This window comes from Orcinus orca, chromosome 11 (assembly GCF_937001465.1).
Source record: "Orcinus orca chromosome 11, mOrcOrc1.1, whole genome shotgun sequence".
NCBI classification, from domain to species: domain Eukaryota; kingdom Metazoa; phylum Chordata; class Mammalia; order Artiodactyla; family Delphinidae; genus Orcinus; species Orcinus orca.
The window spans coordinates 7460971-7481156 of NC_064569.1; the positions used below are offsets into that span (position 1 = coordinate 7460971).

A 20186-nucleotide genomic window follows, 5' to 3' on the forward strand; every position below is an offset into this window, starting at 1 on the left:
TAATGAGTACGTAATGTACCATTCATTGGCTATATATTTCTGCTTAGGGACTATTTCCTTAGACCAGGGTTGGCACACTACTTTATGCCACTGTTACTCTTCACGAGTTCCTGGTAAACAAAGAATGCTATACACTTCGGTGGCATCTCCTATATCTAATACCATCAGTTTTAGGTACTTAGAGTGGGTACCCATCGGGGAAACGACGAGCGGACGCCACCGAGCTGAAAACACCGCCTCCAGAGCCCCGGAGCCGGGGTGGGACGGGCTCCCAATCTCTGGGGCGTAGCTGGTGCTGCACCTGCGCGCCGGCCGGAAACAGGGGCGCCCGTGTCTAGGTTCCGCTTTCCGGCTGCCGGCTGCCTAGGGGCAGGAGGGCTCAACTCTATTTTCCTTTTCTCTTCCAGAGTCCCGTCCAGGATACCACATTACATTTAGTCATTATGCCTTACAAGACTTCTCTTGGCTGTGACAGTTGGTCTGTTTTGTTTTAAGGACTCCCATTTCACCCATGTCCACATCTATTATAGATTCTATTTCCCTTTTTCCTACACTTTCTCTCTACTTGTATTTATTGCCTACTCCCTGAACACATAATTTGTTTCATACTCACTTTTAAAAGCATTATAATTTTTCCCCAAGATCTTTATCTTAAGGATGGCGGGGGTTCTCTGAAATGTCAAAGGTTAAAGCTAAAACAGATGGAGATCCTTCCTCCAGCACCCAGTTTGGGTCCTCCCACCAGTGCCCATTTGTAAATAAAGTTTCATCAGAACACAGCTATGCCCATTTGTTTACATACTTACTGTGGTTATTTTTGTGCAACAACAGCAGAATTAAGTTGTGAGGGCTTCCCTGGTGGTGCAGCGGTTAAGAATCCGCCTGCCAATGCAGTGGACACGGGTTCGAGCCCTGGTCCGGGAGGATCCCACATGCCGCGGAGTAACTAAGCCCGTGAGACACAACTACTGAGCCTGCGTTCTAGAGCCTGCGAGCCATAACTACTGAGGCTGCACACCTAGAGCCAGTGCTCTGAAACAAGAGAAGCCACCACAATGAGAATCCCGTGCACCGCAAGGAAGAGTAGCCCCCGCTCCGCAACTAGAGAAAGCCCGCGTGCAGCAACGAAGACCCAGTGCAGCCATAAATAAATATACAAATTAAAAAAAAAATTTCTAAAAAAAAAAAAGAATCCGCCTGCCAGTGCAGGGGACATGGGTTCGAGACCTGGTCTAGGAGGATCCCACATGCCGTGGAACAACAAAGCCTGTGCGCCACAACTACTGAGCCCGTGAGCCACAACTACTGAAGCCTGCGGGCCTAGAGTTGTGCTCTGCAACAAGAGAAGCCACCGCAATGAGAAGCCCGTGCACCACAATGAAGAGCAGACCCCACTCTCTGCAACTAGAGAAAGCCCACGCGCAGCAATGAAGACCCAACACAGCCATAAATAAATAAATTTATTTAAAAATAAAAGTTGTGACAGAGACTATATAGCCTGCAAAGGCTAAAATATTTACTTTCTGGCCCCTTACAGAAAAAATTTGCTGAAACCTGCCCTAAACTTTTAAGTGGCTTGTAATTCAGGCTCTTCCAAGCAATGCCACTTGGAACATCTTTGTGCATGTAATTTTTTTATACTTTAGACAACTTACTTAATTGCGAGGAATTGACAAAAGTTGCATCACTGGATCTACTTAATAAAGCTGTTTTCAAGGCTTATACTGTCCTTCATTATCTCTCATAATATCCTACCTACAATATAATAAGTGTGGTGGTAATAAGCATGGAAAGGAAGGCCCAGTGCTCTGGTAGGTAGAACTTCTTTGGTCCCTATTAATCTAGACTTGTAAGTTTACACTCTGGAAGAGCATATTTTTAGTTTTGACTTAAAGTCAACTAAAGAGGGATGTAACAGTAATTGGAATGAAAACCAATTGAAAGAAAAGCTTTACTTTCTCCTGGAAATGAAAAAGCAGCTGAAGTAAACCCTCCAGGTGTCAAAGTGTGTATGTAATGCCATTCCAGGCTAGCTGAAGGGCCAAAAGGCACTGGGAGGGTTAAGTAAGGGAAACAGGTAGCAGTCTCAACAATGACGTAGCAGTGGCAGCAATGAACAAAGAGAAAGCTATGAGTGTGGGTTGATAGAAGAAACATGTGTCTTCCACCCCTCCGAACATATCCTAGGCATAAATTTGTATACAACTGTAATTAAACTGTCTCCAGATGAGAACATTCTAGAGCAACTACCTTATATTTTTGACAAAAAAAAAAGAAAAGAAAAAAAAAACCCACTTCTATCTGGAAAAGTTTTATTTTTCAGCAAGAAAACTTGGGGAATGGGAGCAGCTAAGTCAACCCTGACTATCTTCCAGGTAAAATATGAAGTAAAGCAGTCTGATGGGTCTCAAATTCCACCTTTTATGAATAAATTAAGCATCGTAAGTACAGATGCCATCTTCTAAGAGAAAGAATCTGTAATGGTTGAGCGTAGCACTGATGGGTGTAGGCACCACAGTCTGTAACCTCCTGTCTCGGTATCGACAAGTCAGATTGAACTGCCGGTCGGGTAATTAAACACCGTTTACTTTGTGCCAGTGTTTACTCTCCATGGGGTCCTACTAAACAAAGAATGCTATACACTTGGACGGCATCGCCTACATCTAATTCCATCATTTTTAAGTATTTAGGATGGGTGCCCATCCAGGCGTCCTCGGGAGCCCACGAGTGGTCGCCATCGAGGCGAAAACGCCTCCTCAAGCCGCGGCAGCCAGCCTGGGGGGGCGCCTACCAATCGCAGGCTCTCCCGAGCCCCGCAGAGCCTTGCGCCGCTGGTGCTGCACCGGCGCGCCGGCCGGAAGCAGGGGCTCCCGTGTCTAGGTTCCGCTTTCCGGCTGCCGGCAGCCTAGGGGCAGGAGGGCTCAACTCTATTTTCCTTTTCTCTTCCAGAATCCCGTCCAGGATACCACATTACATTTAGTCATTATGCCTCCCAAGGCTCCTCTTGGCCGTGACAGTTGGTCTATTTTGTTTTAAGGACTCCCATTTCACCCATGTCCTCATCTATTCTAGGTTCTATTTCTCTTTTTTCTACACTTTTCCTCTACTTGCATTTTTTCTCTACTTGTATTTATTGCCTACTCCTTGAACACATAATTTGTTTCATACTCACTGCTTTTAAAGGCATTATTATTTTTCCTTAAGATCTTTATGTTAAGGATGGCGGGTGTTCTCCAAAACGTCAAAGGTTATAACTAAAAAAGATGAAGATTCTATGGTCACGGTAGCTAGCTAGTGTTTTTAGGATTCTGTTTTCCTCTTACAAAATTCAGATTGATCGCATTCTTCCATACTCACTTCTACAAATTATACGTAGTGCGGTATGGTTTTGGGGAAGTTGGAAAGGCAGATTTTAGTTTTGAGGTTAGTCAGACCCGGGTTTGAATTCCAGATCTACCATAATTCCAGCTATTTGGATCTTGGGCAAGTTCATTTAACCTGACTTCTAGTTCCATTATCTATAAAATAGCTATAGGGAAGAGAAAACTTTACGTCTACCCTATGGTCTCTGACTGGGTTCCAGAATTAAGTCGACATAAAACAGATTAACAAGAGAAAAGCATTTCATCTTACTTAATATTTTTACATATGTGATTCTTCACAGGAAAATGAAGACTCAAAAAGCAGTTAGTATATCATTTTTATGGCTTAATTTTCTGTGATGACCACTTATCTTCTAACATAGGTTGCTAATATAATTGTGGCATCTGATTATGACCAAAATGTAGAGATAAATAATAATTGCCTAGGATAAGTTGAAAATTAAGAAACTGGACAGGAAATCCCTGGCGGTCCAGTGATTTCATTGCTGAGAGCCAAGCCACAGGGCATGGCCAAAAAGGAAAAAAAACCCAAAACTGTACAAATGATTAACATTAAGTACTCCCCATAAACCCTTTAAAAAAAAATTATTTAGGCTGCTCGGGTCTTAGTTGCGGCACGCGGGATCTTTTAGTTGCTGCATGCAGACTCTTAGTTGTGGCATGCAGGATCTAGTTCCCTGACCAGGGATCAAGCAAGGGCACCCTGCATTGGGAGCGAGGACTCTTACCCACTAGACCACCAGGGAAGTCCCCCCATAGACTCTTCAATCATGAGAAAGCCACGATAATAAGATTTTTGTCTACTTTGCTCATCTAGCACCTAGCATCATGCCACTTATATAGGAAGATGCTCAGTAAATATTTTAATAAATGCTAAATTAATAAAAATATTTTAATACAGATTTTGATGAAGGGGGCCATGAACTACATAATATTGCAAATTGAAAGAATTTAAAAATTACACTACATAAAAGCAAGCCCTACTATGAAGAAAATATTTTTCTGCTATAAAATGCTGTCATCGCATCATCCAAAAGAAATTGGATATTAGATTCCACTGAATATCAGATTTTAATCTTTCACCGTAATGTCTCACATGAAGTGGAAGTTCGGTGTTTGCATTCCTTTTTATGGTTGTTTGAGGCCTGCACATTCATATTCGATGTGTATTGAGTGTCTACATTTTACTGTGTAGGTACTGCGCTGGGCTTGTTCACATGAACTTTTTTTTTTTTTTTTTTTGCTGAACCTCGTGGCATGTGGTATCTTAGTTTCCTGACCACGGATCAAACCCACGCCCTCTGCAGTGGAGCGCAGAGTCCTAACCACTGGACTACCAGGGAATTCCCCACATGTACTTTTTTTTAAGAGGCACTGAGCATAGTGGTTAAGATAATTTTTCTCAAAATATTGCACTTTGGACACTTACATAGAATTAACTAGGATGCCTGTAAAAAATGTAAATTCCGAAAAAAGTAATGATGTAATATATTACACATCATTGAATTGTACACTTTAAATTGGTAAATTGTATGTCCATGGATTATATCTCAATAAAGCTGTTTTAAATATTCGATTTGAGATGCCATAACCCAATGCCAAACTCTGTAAGTTAGAATTTTGGAAAAAGAGGAGATGGTGACTAGAATTTTGTACATATAACAAGCATCTCAGGTTTTTGTTTTTTTTTTTCAGCTTACTTTTTTACCCACATTTTGAGTTCAATCGGAAGTTTCTGACTAGAGGACTGTTCAAATCCTACTAGTTGATGTAGGGCCTCAGTTTCTGTATCTGTATCATTTATTGAGGAAGCACTCAATAAATGTTAGCTGTTATTTACTATTGTGGAAAAGGGGAAATGATGTTCCCTCTACCTTTCTGATTTCTTAGCTGAGACTCTTGTAATAAAAGACAGATTAACAAGAGAAAAGCAAACAGATTTATGAACATGTATACCCCATGGATACCTGGGGAGATACCTAGGAAAAGTGAGGAACTTAAAGAGGTGGCTTTAAAATCCAGGATTAAATACCATTTTAATAGGTAATGGAGGGACTTCCCTGGTGGCCCAGTGGTTAAGACTCCGAGCTCCCAATGCAGGGGGCCCAGGTTTGACCCCTGGTCAAGGAACTAGATCCCACGTGCCGCAACTAAGAGTTCGCACGCCGCAGCGAAGATCCTGCACACAGCAGTGAAGATCAGCACACGGCAATGAACATCCGGAGTGCCGCAACCAAGACCCGGTGCAGACAAATAAATTAATTTAAAAAATATAGGTAAAGGAGAAGGGGAATGTAGACTTCTTATGGGAAGAGATTTTTAGGAAAGATGAACGGCTCTTAGAAGAATAGATGGGAGCTATGACAGTTTGTGACAAAGTTTGTCAGGGTGTGGTGTCAACTTCTAGTCTCTCTCTTGTGATGAGTCCATCTTGGGACTTCCCTGGCAGTCCAGTGGTTGAGACTCCGCACCTCCACCGCAGGGGGTTCGGGTTCCATCCCTGGTCAGGGATCCTGCATGCCTCGCTGCACCAAAAAACAAACAAACAAACAAAAAACTTCCCTTGTTGTTGAAATTCCTGGCGAGGGGATTTATGATAATTGGGTTCCTTTTGGAGGATCTGTCTTTAGGGAGAAAAGGGAAGTTCAGAGAAAGTCTCTGCCTGCATTTGTTGCTTTTTAAGTGGCTTCAGCTTAAAACCAAAATGGCAAAGCAGCATGTTTTGGGGTGACATGTCCTAAACTCTCCAAGCCTTATTTTGGAGTGGCATATTCTTCTACCCTTCACTACTCATTATTATTATTATCATCCTCCTGCTACTGACTTCTGTTTTTTTAAGGGGGCCCTAATCATATTGTTACTGGACTACTTAAGAGCCTTCTAGTTTATCTTTGTCTTCCACTTTTATCTCAAATTCATCCTCTATATGGATATTAGAGTAATAGATCTAAAATGTCTATCTAAGCCTATCACTCTCCTACTTGAACTTTTTAATGTCTGCCACCCATTACTTACAGATTAAATTTAAACCCTTTAACAGGCCATAAAAGAACCTTCGAGATCTGTCCCTAGCCCATCTCACTCACCACACTAACATTTTTTTCCAGATCTTTTCACCTACCTTACAACTTCCTTTTTACTTTTGGGACTCAAATTTTATCTTTTGAAATATCCCCCACATCTCATGCCCGAAGTCTCCATTTGTTTCTCCAATGTCCTCAGCGCCCTAAATAGGCAAATTTACACCCTTTGCAGGCTGCAGGTTACATCAGAAAAAAAGATTAAATTTTATGTTGTAGGAAGTAGAGTAACAATGAAATATGTATATTCAGGGAGAGAGATTTATCAACCATTTTTCTTTTACATGGGATTTGAGGTATCTGCAAGGTGCATATTATATAGAAAAATATAACAATGCAGAAAACCATTAAGTAGAAGTGAAGGTCAAATTGTAGAAGTAATCAAATCAGTATGGTATTGGCATAAAAACGGATTAGTGGAACTGAGTAGAGAGCCCAGAAATATACCCATGCATATATTAATTAATTTATGCCAATTAATTTTTGACAAAGGAGTCAAGAATATACAATGGGGAAGGGACAGTCTCTTCAATAAATGGTGTTAGGAAAACTGGATAGCTACATGCAGAAGAATGAAACTGGACCGCCATCTTATACTATACACAAAAATCAACCCAAAATGGATTAAGGACTGGACTCTTAAGATCTGAAACAATAAGACTCCTAGAAGAAAACATGGGCAGTAATCTCCCTGACATCAGTCATGGAGATGACTTTTTGGATTTGACACCAAAAGGCAAAGGCAACAAAAACAAAAGTAAACAAATGGAACTATATCAAACTAAAAAGCTTCATTCAGCACAGCAAAGAAAATCATCAACAAGATGAAAAGGCAACCTACTAAACAGGAGAAAATATTTGCAATCATGTAACTGATAAGGGGTTATTATCCAAAAAAATATAAAGAACTCATACATCTCAATAGCAAAAAACCAAACAATCTAATTTAAAAATGGCAGAGGTTCTGAATAGAAATTTTTTCCAAAGAAGAACAGATGATCAACATGTACATGAAAAGATGCTCAACATCACTAATCATCAGGGAAATGTATGGTGACGGACGTTAACTAGACTTATTATGGTGATTATTTTGCAATATATAGAAATATTGAATCATTATGTTGTACACTTGAAACTAATGTATGTTACTTATACCTCAATTTTAAAAAACCGTAGGGAAAAATAGAATGCACACCGTAAATGCCAAGATCTTATTTTTGTAATATATTTGTTTACTTCTTTTATCTTGGCCATACCAAGCAGGAGGTGGGATCTTAGTTCCCGAACCAGGGATTGAACCTGTGCCCCCTGCAGTGGAAGCGTGGAGTCTTGCCTGCTGGACCTCCAGGGAAGTTCCTATTAATGTGTTTTAATTTTGATTTATCTACTTCCTACTAGACAATCCAAAGTGGAAAAATGATTTATTTCCAAAATGATACTAACATACTTGGAAAACCATCTGAAAAAAAAATCTCAGTGAGACACTAAATTCTGGATGGGTTTATATTCAACATACAATCTATAAAACAATAAAAGTATTTTAAAAAAAAACATTTGAAACAGGTAGAAGTAACTTTTTCCTTCAAAACAGAAACTCAGAATTCATAATGGAAAAGATTGAAAGATTTGACTACAGAAGAATTCAGAATTTTTGTATGGCAAAGGTCAGAAGATAAATAATAGACTGGAAAAAGGATTTGCAACATGTATGACAGAGGTTGAAGATCCTTAAATAAGAAGTGCTCATAACTTAATAAGAACAATATTTCTTCCTTTCTGAATTCTTATACCTTGTATTTATTTTTCTTGTATTATTGTACTTGCTAAGATCTCCAGTACAGTGTTAACTAGAAGTGGGAATAATGGGGAGCTATGAATTATTCTTGGTCTAAAAGTGAACGCTTTTAATGTTTTACCAAACTAGTTTTTTGTATATAGGGAATAATAATTGAATAATAATTTTATCCTTTTTACTTACTGAATTTTTTTTTATTATACTTACTGAATTTAAAAATATTTTGTAGTAGTTTTTCTAGTGATTCTTTTGGTCTTCCAGTAAACAATCATCTGAAAATAAGGATAGTTTTATTCCCTCCTTTTCATGTGTAGTATTTAGAGCCAAAATCATAGGTGTGAGTGCATGGTAAGAAGAGAGCCAGGGACTTCCCTGGCGGTACGGTGGTTAAGACTCCACACTTCCTTGGGCTTCCCTGGTGGCGCAGTGGTTGAGAGTCCGCCTGCCGATGCAGGGGGCATGGGTTCGTGCCCCGGTCCAGGAAGATCCCACATGCCGCGGAGCGGCTGGACCCGTGAGCCATGGCCACTGAGCCTGCGCGTCTGGAGCCTGTGCTCCGCAACGGGAGAGGCCACAACAGTGAGAGCCCTGCGTACTGCAAATAGAAAACGAAAACAAACAAAGAAAAAAAGACTCCACGCTTCCACTGCAGGAGGCGCGGGTCGGGGAACTAAGATCTTGCATGCCATGCCACACGGCCAAAAAAAAAAAAAAAGAGAGAGAGAGAGCCAGGGAGGAGTCTATGGCTTTCTCCAGCCATAGACTTGGAGAAAGAAGGAGAAGGATTAAGGAGGTCCAAGGTGTGGGCAATGAAGTAAGAAACAAATTAGGAGAGAGTGGTTCCTAGAAGTAAGTGAAAAAAATATGTCAAGAAAGAAGCAATCATCAGTTTTTCCAATGACACTGAGAAATCAAGTCATGTGAGGTCTGTGAAGCCAAGAAATGTGCAGTAGCTGGAAGGGAGGGGGGTTGCTTTAAGCAGGCAGGATATTCAGGTACACACGTGGGTAGGTTGGTATAATTGGTGCTGGGAGAATGAGTTTTTCCTCTCTTTGCTTCTATTCTATAAAGGATTTTAAAAGGGTCGTTAGCCACTAGTGAAGAAAGGGAAGAGATGCTGGTGGTTGGAGGATAGAAAAAAGGGGTGACAGTGTCTAGGAGAATGGAACAATGAATGGATTGGGGAAATATAGTAGGTTTGTAGTGTAGTAGTGAGAGTTCACTTGAGCATTATGATCATAAATTTGAAATGAGACCAACCAGTGTGGCTGTGCTTTTCAGCTGCTCAGGTGCAATATGAAATGAATGGAGGATCTAGAGAGTGGTGGCTTTGCAAGGTGAGTATGAAAAGGAGCTCTAAGGAAGGAAATGATTGTCCTGTTAGGAGAGCATGGAATATAAACTTGTGTCATGGGGAATGGAAGGTGAGAGGAGGATTGAAGAATTGTTGGAGTGGGAATATTCGAGGTAGTGAGCTGCAAAGTTAAGGACGGAGGAGTCCAGTGGATTTGACAACGTGAAAGTCAATGAGCGTCTGTGCCACTGCAATTTCAGAACAAAAGTGCAGTCAACATCGGTCTTCAGTGGATTGGAGTAAATGGGATAAGAGAAATAAGGGATTGTAAATGTCACCTGGTGCTCCCCAACTTTGTTGCACGTCATACTCAGTTGGGGTGATTTTTTGGGGGCCACGCCTACGGCTTGCAGGGATCTTAGTTCCTGGGCCCTCAGCAGTGAAAACGCAGAATCCTAACCACTGGACCACCAGGGAATACCCTCTCAGGTGATTTTTTTTTTTTTTTTTGATTTTTTTTTTTTAATTTATTTTATTTTTTTTATTTTTGGCTATGCTGGGTCTTCGTTTCTCTGCGAGGGCTTTCTCTAGTTGCGGCAAGCGGGGGCCACTGTTCATCGCGGTCCGCGGGCCTCTCACTATCGCGGCCTCTCCTGTTGCAGAGCACAGGCTCCAGACGCGCAGGCTCAGCGGCCATGGCTCACGGGCCCAGCCGCTCCGCGGCATGTGAGATCCTCCCAGACCAGGGCTCGAACCCATGTCCCCTGCATTGGCAGGCAGATTCTCGACCACTGCACCACCAGATAAGCCCCCTGGCAGGAGTTCTTTTAGACCCAACCAAGTTGTCAATTACTTGCCGCGCAGTCTTAATTTGGATGTTTGGTGGTCGTCTGCGTGGATCTTTTCAAGTCCAGAGAGATAGAGCAATAGGAGAATGAGAAAGACTGAGGGGGAAATGCCTTGGCCTCAGTGCGCTTCTTCACGGCCAGAGAACTGCCAGATCCTGGCAGATCCTGCAGGCGACGTCAGCTGCCACTTAGCGGGCTACTCGAATCTACGTGGCTCAGGGTAAGTCCCAGCCACCCTTCAGAGGGGAGCCACAGCCCAGTAGGCGGATCGAGATTATGGCCTTGGAGGCCCCGCACTGGGTGCCAGAAAAGATGTTTCAGGAAAGAGAGTGGGGTGCGAGAGGATGGTCACATCCCAAGTCATGTCTGCGTCCCTGGGATGGCCACCAAGGGTGGGTTCTTGGCTTTGTGCAGGCAAGAATTCAAGAGCAAGACATAGTAGAGTGAAAGAAGGTTTATTCAGGGAGATACACACTCCATAGACAGAGTGTGGGCCATCTTGGAAGGAACGAGGCCCCTCTCAGGTGATTTTGATGCAACCAGACAAGTACCTATCGCCTAATTGTTGGAAACATTTGGTGGAAGATCTTTTAAGAAGTTTGGCTGTTATTGTCAATGATTATTAAAATTATAACAGAGTAAACAAAAGACTGATTTCATCTATTACTAGTTAGAGGACAAATTTTTAAACCCTTTCTATAATGCTACATGAAAAATAATTTTAAACAATTTATTCTTGAACTCAGTAATTCCCATCGAGATTTAAACAAAGGTTAAAAATATGCATTTATAGGTGATACATTATGCAGCCATAAAGATGTCTTAAGCACTATATGATTTGAAAATGTCCCACATTTGTAGTTTATTTGAAAGAAAAGAAACAAATTATACGTAGACTATGTATGTAAGTTGTTTGAAATATTCACCAAAAGTAGCCTAGAAGGAAATGCAACCAAACTTTAATGGGATTATAGCTGGATGACATGCACACAGGTGAGTTTTCTCTACCTTCGTGTTTTTCCCCCCACAAGGAGTGTCTTACTTATATATTTAAAGAACAAAAAGGTGAAAAGGAAAAGAAGGTCATATGAGAATACAAGGAGTTAGGGTAGCAGGCAAGGCAAGACAAGGAGTTTTTGTTCTTAGGACCAGAGAGACTTGAATATATTTGTAGACTGAGAGGAAAGAATGAGTAGAAATGCCTTGGTGAAGCCTGAATTGAAGGCATAAGTTGATAAAAGGATGTAAGATGGGATTAAAAACCAAGGGATGGAAGAATAATGTATTCATAACCTTGATCGAGCCTTTCATATAAACTGCAAAAGTACTCTTCTAAATAACCAATTTATACGTACAATAGAAACCCTGACCTCATTTGACCCTCTCCCATTCCTGAGGCATCAATACAGACAACCAGAAAGCCCTATTTTCTCTGTATTGTCTGTGATTTTTAAAAAAAATTTAAAATTTAATTAATGTATGGCTGCCTTGGGTTTTCATTCCTGTGCGCAGGTTTTCTCTAGTTGTGGCGAGCGGGGGCTACTCTTTGTTGCAGTGCATGGGCTTCTCATTGCTGTGGCTTCTCTTGCTGTGGAGCACAGGTCTAGGGCGTGGGCTTCAGTAGTTGTGGCGCACTGTCTGTGATTTTTTTTTTTTTTTTTTTGCTGTACGCGGGCCTTTCACTGCTGTGGAACTCTCCCGTTGCGGGACACAGGCTCCGGACGCACAGGCTCAGCGGCCATGGCTCACGGGCCCAGCCGCTCCGCGGCATGTGGGATCTTCCTGGACCCGGGCACAAACCCGTGTCCCCCGCATCGGCAGACGGACTCTCAACCACTGCACCACCAGGGAAGCCCTGTCTGTGATTTTTTAAGCTGATTTTTACCAACAGACATTCAACTGCCTTGTGACAGGGGCATTTTGAGACTCCTGAAAGACTGAGACTTTGTCAGGTGTGTGGAAGGCAAAAGGGCAAGACAACTGTGGTAAGATGGTAATTCAGGTTATTAACCACATGATCCAGGCATTAAGGAGCTGAATGAGGCCGGCAGGATGCTGCTAGATAGAAGAAAGTTGAGGCATCAAATCACAAGTTCTCTGTAAGGTGCATTGAAGCTGTGGAAGGACAGTATGAAACTGCTGAATGAAGAGAAAAAAGTTAAGGAAAGGGATTTGGAGTTTGAGATTTCTGGTGTGAAATACACCAGATAACAAGGTCTGATCTTAGCCATAGTGGGTGAAGGTCAGCACATTTCAGAAAGTTCAAAAACTATAGGTATGGGCTTCCCTGGTGGCGCAGTGGTTGAGAGTCTGCCTGCCGATGCAGGGGACGCGGGTTCATGCCCCAGTCCGGGAAGATCCCATATGCCGCGGAGTGGCTAGGCCCGTGAGCCATGGCCGCTGAGCCTGCATGTCCGGAGCCTGTGCTCCGCAACGGGAGAGGCCACAGCAATGAGAGGCCCATGTACCGCAAAAAAAAAACTATAGGTATAAGATGGTTCATGCATATGAATTGTGAAAATCACACCGATGTTAAAATTGTATGGAAAGGTATGTTTATTGTAACATTACAGTTAATGTTACTTTTTTTAACCTATTGTTCATCACTGGAAGATTGCCTAAGTATTTTATACCTACTTTAAGAATTCTATACAGATTTCAAGTTTTCAAAATTATAATCTTGTGTATGTAAAAATTATGTACTTAAATGATTGTGCAGGTATGGAAGGAGAGTTTGAATGACACTCATACAGTGTGACTGTGGTTACAAAAGGGGAATGAAATAAAATGTCTGATGAAGGGGGAGTGTGACTTTTGCATTTTATGCTGTATATTTCCATGTTCTTTGACCCTCATGCAATAGCAGTGCATGTTTAAATACATTAGTGAAAAGTATCATATTAATAATTCCATGGAATACCTGCAGACTGAGAAGCATCTGAGTTGTTTAGGAAGCCTTTTTCATGTCTCTTTGTGCCCTGAAGATGTAGCAGATGGTCCATATATTGTGCCTCTTGGGCTAAAATTTGTAGTATTGAATTCATGATTTCTTCCAAGCTCAGGTCTTTGATGCCATCCTCCGAAGATTGATTTGCATTGTAGTTCAGGGGAATCCAGTTATTCGGTGAACTAGATGTGCCTGTGTGGCCTAAAAATTAAAAGTGAATTAGTAATGAGTTTCTGTGATTTGGTTATAGGTGTAAGAATAGTGTCTAAGATAAGAGGCAATGAGTTTGCTTATTATTTGATTTCTGCTTAATTCACCCTGACTCCAACTTTCTGACTTTGTGACGTTGTCACCAGCTTCCAGCCCTTGTTGACATAGGTCCATGGTTGTGTTTCTCTAGGTCTTCTCTCCCAGATGCTCTGCTTGAATTTCAGAGATAAACTTCTCAGCACCAGACAGTTTTACCTAAGAAAAGTCCTGAAAATATAGTTTATTGTTATAGAAACACATTCAAAAGCTCTTATAAATAAATGACTGAATTTTCTATTTTCTAGAAAGTCTCTGATTGGAAAAAAAGGACATTAAAGTTATTGAAGTTCCAAGTATAATAAGTGTTATTTATAATAAAAATGTTACCAAGTAACATGCTTACAGCAAAATAAATAAATAAATAATATAAAGTACCAAGAATATGTTTATTACAAAATTTCGATGACCACTGTCCAGCACTGGATTGGTTACAATGACTCTAATTTCAATGTATCATTGTTGCCCATCATCTAGATCTCTCCGAGTATCAAATAGAGTAATTGTCTCCTGATAATTCACAATAGAGACAGTAAATATTTCCTTGAAAGTCTTTGTTCACCTGCCCTTGTTACCGACTGGGGTTCTTGGTTTCCTTAATCAATAGAAATTGATAATAAGCCTGACAAGAAATTCAGGCAAGGCTTTATGGGGGCCCCTGCTGCAGCAGGAGGGAGTGAGAACAAGTTTCCCCTGCTCACTGGCTTGCTCCCCAAGGGGGCGAGATGGTTCCTTCTATGGGGCGAAGGTAGAGGTGTGTCCAGGGGTCAGGCCCGAGGGCTGCTTTAGGGGTATGCCCGCCCCTTTGGTGGTGGTGAGTGCAGGGGGCATGCGCAGTACCCCGCTTTTGCTCCGGACACCCTGTTTTTGCTCCCAGCTCTTCAGAAGTGGCAGTTGGGGTTTCGGTCTTTTTGTATCTTGTTGTCCATAATTTGCCCCAACGATACACGCATGCAGTGATTTTTAGCCCCTTATAGTTTCTTTGTATTTTGTTGCTGGAGGAGAGGTGTGTCCAGGTGCGAGCCCTGCAGCAAAGGGTCCCAGGTCCCAGCCTGTCTCACACTTAGACTTGCCTGTGTGGGTTCAGTGGTGTGTGCTCAGTTACGCACGTAGGAAAATCCCTCACGCTGGTGACGGACTTAGGCTTAATCCTGCCTCTTGACTCTGGGGTGACGGCAGCTATTTCATATGCCTTGAAAATTTTTAGTTATTTATTTTGAGGATGAGTGTCTAATTTACGAGAACAACATAACACTGGGATCTACATGTTTCACCCACAGAAAGGCTTTTATCTGTTCTTGGAGAATGAAAGCATTCACAGCAATACGAACTGACTGTTCAGGTCTTGTGAGAAAACTTAAGTCAACTTTGCAAATAGTTCATCTAAGTGCCCCATTTTCTGAATTTCCACCACCCTGGGGCTGCCCGTTGGCTACATCATGAAGGATAATGGGAACCTAGTTCCAATATTGGGGGAAATGAATACCGAAAACAGGATTTTAGGGTAGCCCTGGATTTACAAGGAAAGGGGACTGTTCCTAATTGTAGTTCTCCACTTGCATTGCTAACATTTTCCTTTTTACAAAAGTTCTCCACCTCCTCCCTCCAGAGCCCCTTGCCAGGATGCTGACTGGGCCTCTTCATCGATAGCTTCTGGAAAGGGCTTTTCCGCAGTGGGTCTCCTGGAATGTTCTGCTCCAGCTCTGGAGGATGCTCTGTATCAGTCCACCAGCATGAAGTGAGACCGGCAGTGAGCTATAAACTCCGTCACAGGGTGCTGTTCACCTTCCGTTTTAATGGTGCCAGCGATGCTGTCGTTTTCCAGGATGGGGAGGAAAAGCTGCACAAAGTCAGAGGTGTAGGGAGGTGCGATCACATCCAGCACCTCGGTCACAAAGTAGCGAATGAGGGAAATGTCGGTGTCCCCCTTCTCCAGACACCTGCGGATGTAAGTGACCACGGGGAGTGCGTAGCCTTGGCTCAGCAGGTGCACCAGCCTGTCCAGGAGAGTCTTCTTCAGCTTGAGCTGCTCCATCGCGTCCAGCTGGGAATGCTGCGTCTCCAAGAGCTTCACCAGCAGCTGCAGGACCTGGGGGTGCAGGAGCTGGTGGCAGGTGCTGATGTGGTCCAGCAGCGCCAGGTGCACGGGGGTGCAGTGGGTCTGCAGCTGGAAGTACTTCGGCTCTGATACGCTCCAATGCACCCACTTGAGCACACCCATGGCCACCACTGGAAACCTGATGCACTTATAGAGGGTGCTCAGCTCGGCCACAAGTTCAGAAGCCCCTTTGTTCTCAGCGCAACACAAACTGTGAACAGTTTCAACAGCTTTGGCCGTTGACTTCAGCTCGCCCTGATTGACGCTCACACGCCTGTCCTTCCAGGTCTCCACCACGCTCACTGCATATGCCAAGATATGGATGTACTTGGGCTTGTGGTCCGGGTTGATCCTGGCCCCTGGTTTAAAGAGTGAGTCCATGAAGAGGTCCAGGAAGGCCGGCACCCGGATGAGTTCAACTGGAGGCGGGTCCACGCTGGTAAACAGGTTGAAAAGGACAGTGACGTCGGCCGGATTCAGGGCCCCCTTGGACAACATCGCCCCAAGGGCCTGACACAGCCGGGGGTAGGAGGCAGCTGTGCCCAGTGCGAGAGAGATCCGACTGGCATCGCGGCCTCTCTCCTGGGCGAAGCGCTGCACCTCCTGTGCAATCCTGCGCACGGCCCAGCCCCCCTGCCCTTCCTGGGCCAGCACGGACATCAGGACCTGGGCCACCACGTACGTGTGCTCCCCGTGGCACACCATCTTAGCAAACTGAGGGAGATTTTCTGCAAGGTTATCTTCTCCTCCATCCAAAAGTGTAGCCAGAGAGGTACAGAGAACTCTAGAAAACACTTCCAACTGCTGGCAGGCTGCCGCCACGCCAGTGATCTCCCCGTGGTATCCTGCATCGGAAATCAGCTTGACCGTGAAGTTCAGCATCAAACAGTCTGGGTGCGCTTCAGTCAGTTGGTAAACAAGATCTCTCCACGTGGAATGTGCAATCATTTGTTCAAGCCAAACGGGGGTCTCTCCTTCTTCAGTAAAGATAGAATCTGCTTTGCGGGGGTCGAACTGTTTCATCAATAAAGTCTTCAAGTGGTTTTCCACTGTTTGCTGAACCTGCACTGGTTCAACCCCTGTCTGAATGAGCCACTGGGCCAGCAAGTTGACTGTCTGGGCCACAGCTGTGTAGTTGTCTGATAAGAGCCGGATCACCTCCTCCGGAGACCCTCCTGCCTGAAAATACCTCATCAGAGTGTTAAAGATGGAGGGTTCCATGATATAATCCCTGGTAGAAAATTTCTGCAGGCATTCTTGCTGGACCTGGGCGTCCTCTTCTCCCTGTGCATCGCCCCCCTCCTGCTGGCCGCCCAACTCTGCCGCGCTCCCGAAGTCGACCTGGTCCAGGTCCATGCTGACGCCCGTCAGGGCCCTCGCCGTCCTCTACCCTGGCTGCCTGTTTAGGAAGAGAAACAGGATTATGATCTGTTCCCCCTTCTTTTCAAAGCTTTAGTACTTAAAACTGATCTTTCTTGATAGGAATATGCATTTTCCTGCGTAGATAATAGGAGGACAGTTCTACTGTCTACTTTTGTTGTAATTTGAGTCCTATGTCCCAGAGGTGATTTCATTGGCCAGTTGAGATGCTTCTCTATAATGATCACATGCTGCATGTATACTCAGATAAAATTATTACTCTTTTTAAAAATTAGGAAAAACTATACTTTCTCCAGACAACTAATATATTCTGTCAAAATCTAATCACATGTCCCTTTAACCTTTGGCACTCAAGAGATCAAAAGCAATAATTCTGAAACAAATTTTGACTCAAAATTAGTGACTGAGATCAAATGCCTTGTATTTTTATATGCTATTGCTATGCCTCTTCATTCATTGAATCTTCCATTCAAGTTAGAATTTTCTCTTTCTTGATTTTATTAATTTTTTTCCTGCTACATATTTATTCATTTAACTATAATCTCAACACTTATACATGGGCCAAGCAATTGTCTCTAGGTACAGTGAAAGGTTTTGGTTTTTGAGCTAAGAGCAAAGGTGAGTTTTTCTAATAGTTTAAGCAGAGAATTAACATAAAATGATTTTCTTTGAAAGAGATTGTGGCTGCCGAGGGAGAATGGCTGAGAAGGGAGCCACTGGGGACAAGGGGGCAGTAGGAAGACAGGTATTAGGCTGATAGTGGATGTGGGCTGTAGGGGGAGGGAGGGGGAGGGGTGGAGGAGTGAGCATCACCGAGAGATACTGAGGGTCCATTGAAGGTTGGGGGCTGGTGGGGAGGGAGAGGGTGAGGCCACTGACCACCAGGTTTCTGGCTCCATCCAGGGAGACAGAGCAGTGTCCCCTGCAGACAGTGATTTAGTGGAGAAGATCCCAAGTCTACTCTGGACGGGATGAATCTACTGCCCTTTGAAGACCACTGAAGCCAGGAAATTAATGAGATCACTAAGTGAGAGGCTGAAAATTGGCCATTGTGGGCAGAAGGCAGCAAACACATAGTTTGTTTATATTGTAAAATGTTCTTTTTCAAGCAAAATCTTGAATTACAGCCAACTTTTAAAAATCAAGAGGCTTGGGCTTCCCTGGTGGCGCAGTGGTTGAGAGTCCGCCTGCCGATGCAGGGGACATGGGTTCGTGCCTCGGTCCGTGAAGAGCCGACATGCCGTGGAGTGGCTGGGCCTGTGGGCCACAACTACTGAGCCTGCACGTCTGGAGCCTGTGCTCCGCAACGGGAGAGGCCACAACAGTGAGAGGCCCGCGTACCGCAAAAAAAAAAAAAAAAAAAAATCAAGAGGCTCAATGTTAAAATTCAAATTTTGACGTGAAAAATAAAATCTGTTATGAGTGATCCTAAATCCCCAGGTGGACAGCCATTGTCTGGACCTGAGGAGGACTTGCCCCCTTTAGATGGAATCTGGTTTCCCGAATCAGCTACAGTCTACACAGCCTGCTTAACTTCACCTACCAGGCGCTGGCAGACAGAAAAAAATATATAACACACACACACGCTCATTCCCCATTTGTGACTCAGAAGATTACATATTCTCTGTATAATAAAGCCTCTCTTCCTGTTCAGCTGTTCAGTTCTGCTGCAGCTGAACCTACTCTGTTATCACTGAAATCCGTAAGTATGAGCAGAGAAAATTTACTGTTCACTGAGGATGCCTGTGGTAACTGACTGCAATAGGGTCAGGCAACTCCAGTCCCGGGCATTTGTGTTTTGTTTGTTTCATTTGCTTTTCCTCAACAAAATTCCAAAGGTCAAGGTTTACATAACATGAGACAGAGTGAAGAAAACCAAGGAAACACAGAAGGCTTGAGAACTTACAAGGGGATGTGGCCCTTGGAGAACAGGAGGGGCACAGAGAGAACCCAAGCTCCTCAGTCCTGGGTTTATCCAGTCTATCCCAGTCCCTGAAAAACAAGAAAAAGAGCAGCCCACGCTCGCACTGCTGGGAAGATTTGTCGTTAGGATCTACACTCAGCTCTGCTAAGCTAAAAAGCCTCATGTATTATGCCATGGAATACAAGGCAGCAATGAAAACACTAGGAAGTAGGTCAATAAATACTGATGTGAAATGACATCCCAGATATATTTGAGATAAATCAAATGAACACTTACAGCAGAATAAATTTCTTAGATTGAACAGTGTATCTGATAAGTGTTCACATAAGCAGAGGACTTCGCTGGGAAATTCTACTAACATGAAAATAATAATTAAACCCTTCCCAAATACAGAAGAGAAAGGAACGTTTCCAGCTCACTCTAAGAGGTCAGTATTAATTACCCTGTGTTATCAATCAGGGATCAACTAGAGAAACTGAGCCAGTAGGAGATGTGTATTAGAGATTTACAGCAAGGAATTGGCTTACAGGATTGTGGGAACTGTCTAGGCAAGTCTGAAGTTCTTGGGGCAGCCGTCAGAAAAGGCAGGCTGGCACTCTTTGGCACCGATGAAGCTGCTCTCCACAGACAGAATTTGTTCTCTTCAGAGAAGCCTCAACTCTACTCTTAAAGCCTTAGTTAATTAGATCAAGCTTATTGGATTATCTAGGATAATCTTATTACTTCAAGTCAATTGATACGGATTTTAATTACATCAAAAAATACCTTAAGGGACTTCCCTGGTGGTGCAGTGGTTAAGAATCTACCTGCCAATGCAGGGGACACGGGTTTGGGCCCTGGTCCAGGAAGATCCCACATGCCGCGGAGCAACTAAGCCCATGCGCCACAACTACCAGACCCCACGTGCCACAACTACTGAAGCCTGCTCGCCTAGAGCCCGTGCTCCACAACAAGAGAAGCCACTGCAATGAGAAGCCCATGCACTGCAACGAAGAGTAGCCCCCGCTCACCACAGCTAGAGAAAGCCCGCGGGCAGCAATGAAGACCCAACGCAGCCAAAAATACATAAATTAACTAATTAAAAAAATTTAAATTCAAGGTTACTAATTCTATTTTAAAATTTGCAACTTC

The 20186-nt window shown here is 43.4% G+C and overlaps 1 protein-coding gene across 1 annotated transcript; it reads right to left on the bottom strand.

Moving 5' to 3' along the window:
- Positions 1-15373: 15373 nt before the first annotated feature.
- LOC101284271 (negative elongation factor D-like) lies at positions 15374-17307 on the bottom strand. Its single transcript, XM_033404358.2, has one exon. The coding sequence runs from the start codon at positions 17105-17107 to the stop codon at positions 15374-15376; it is 1734 nt and encodes a 577-aa protein (XP_033260249.1). The 5' UTR covers positions 17108-17307.
- Positions 17308-20186: the final 2879 nt, after the last annotated feature.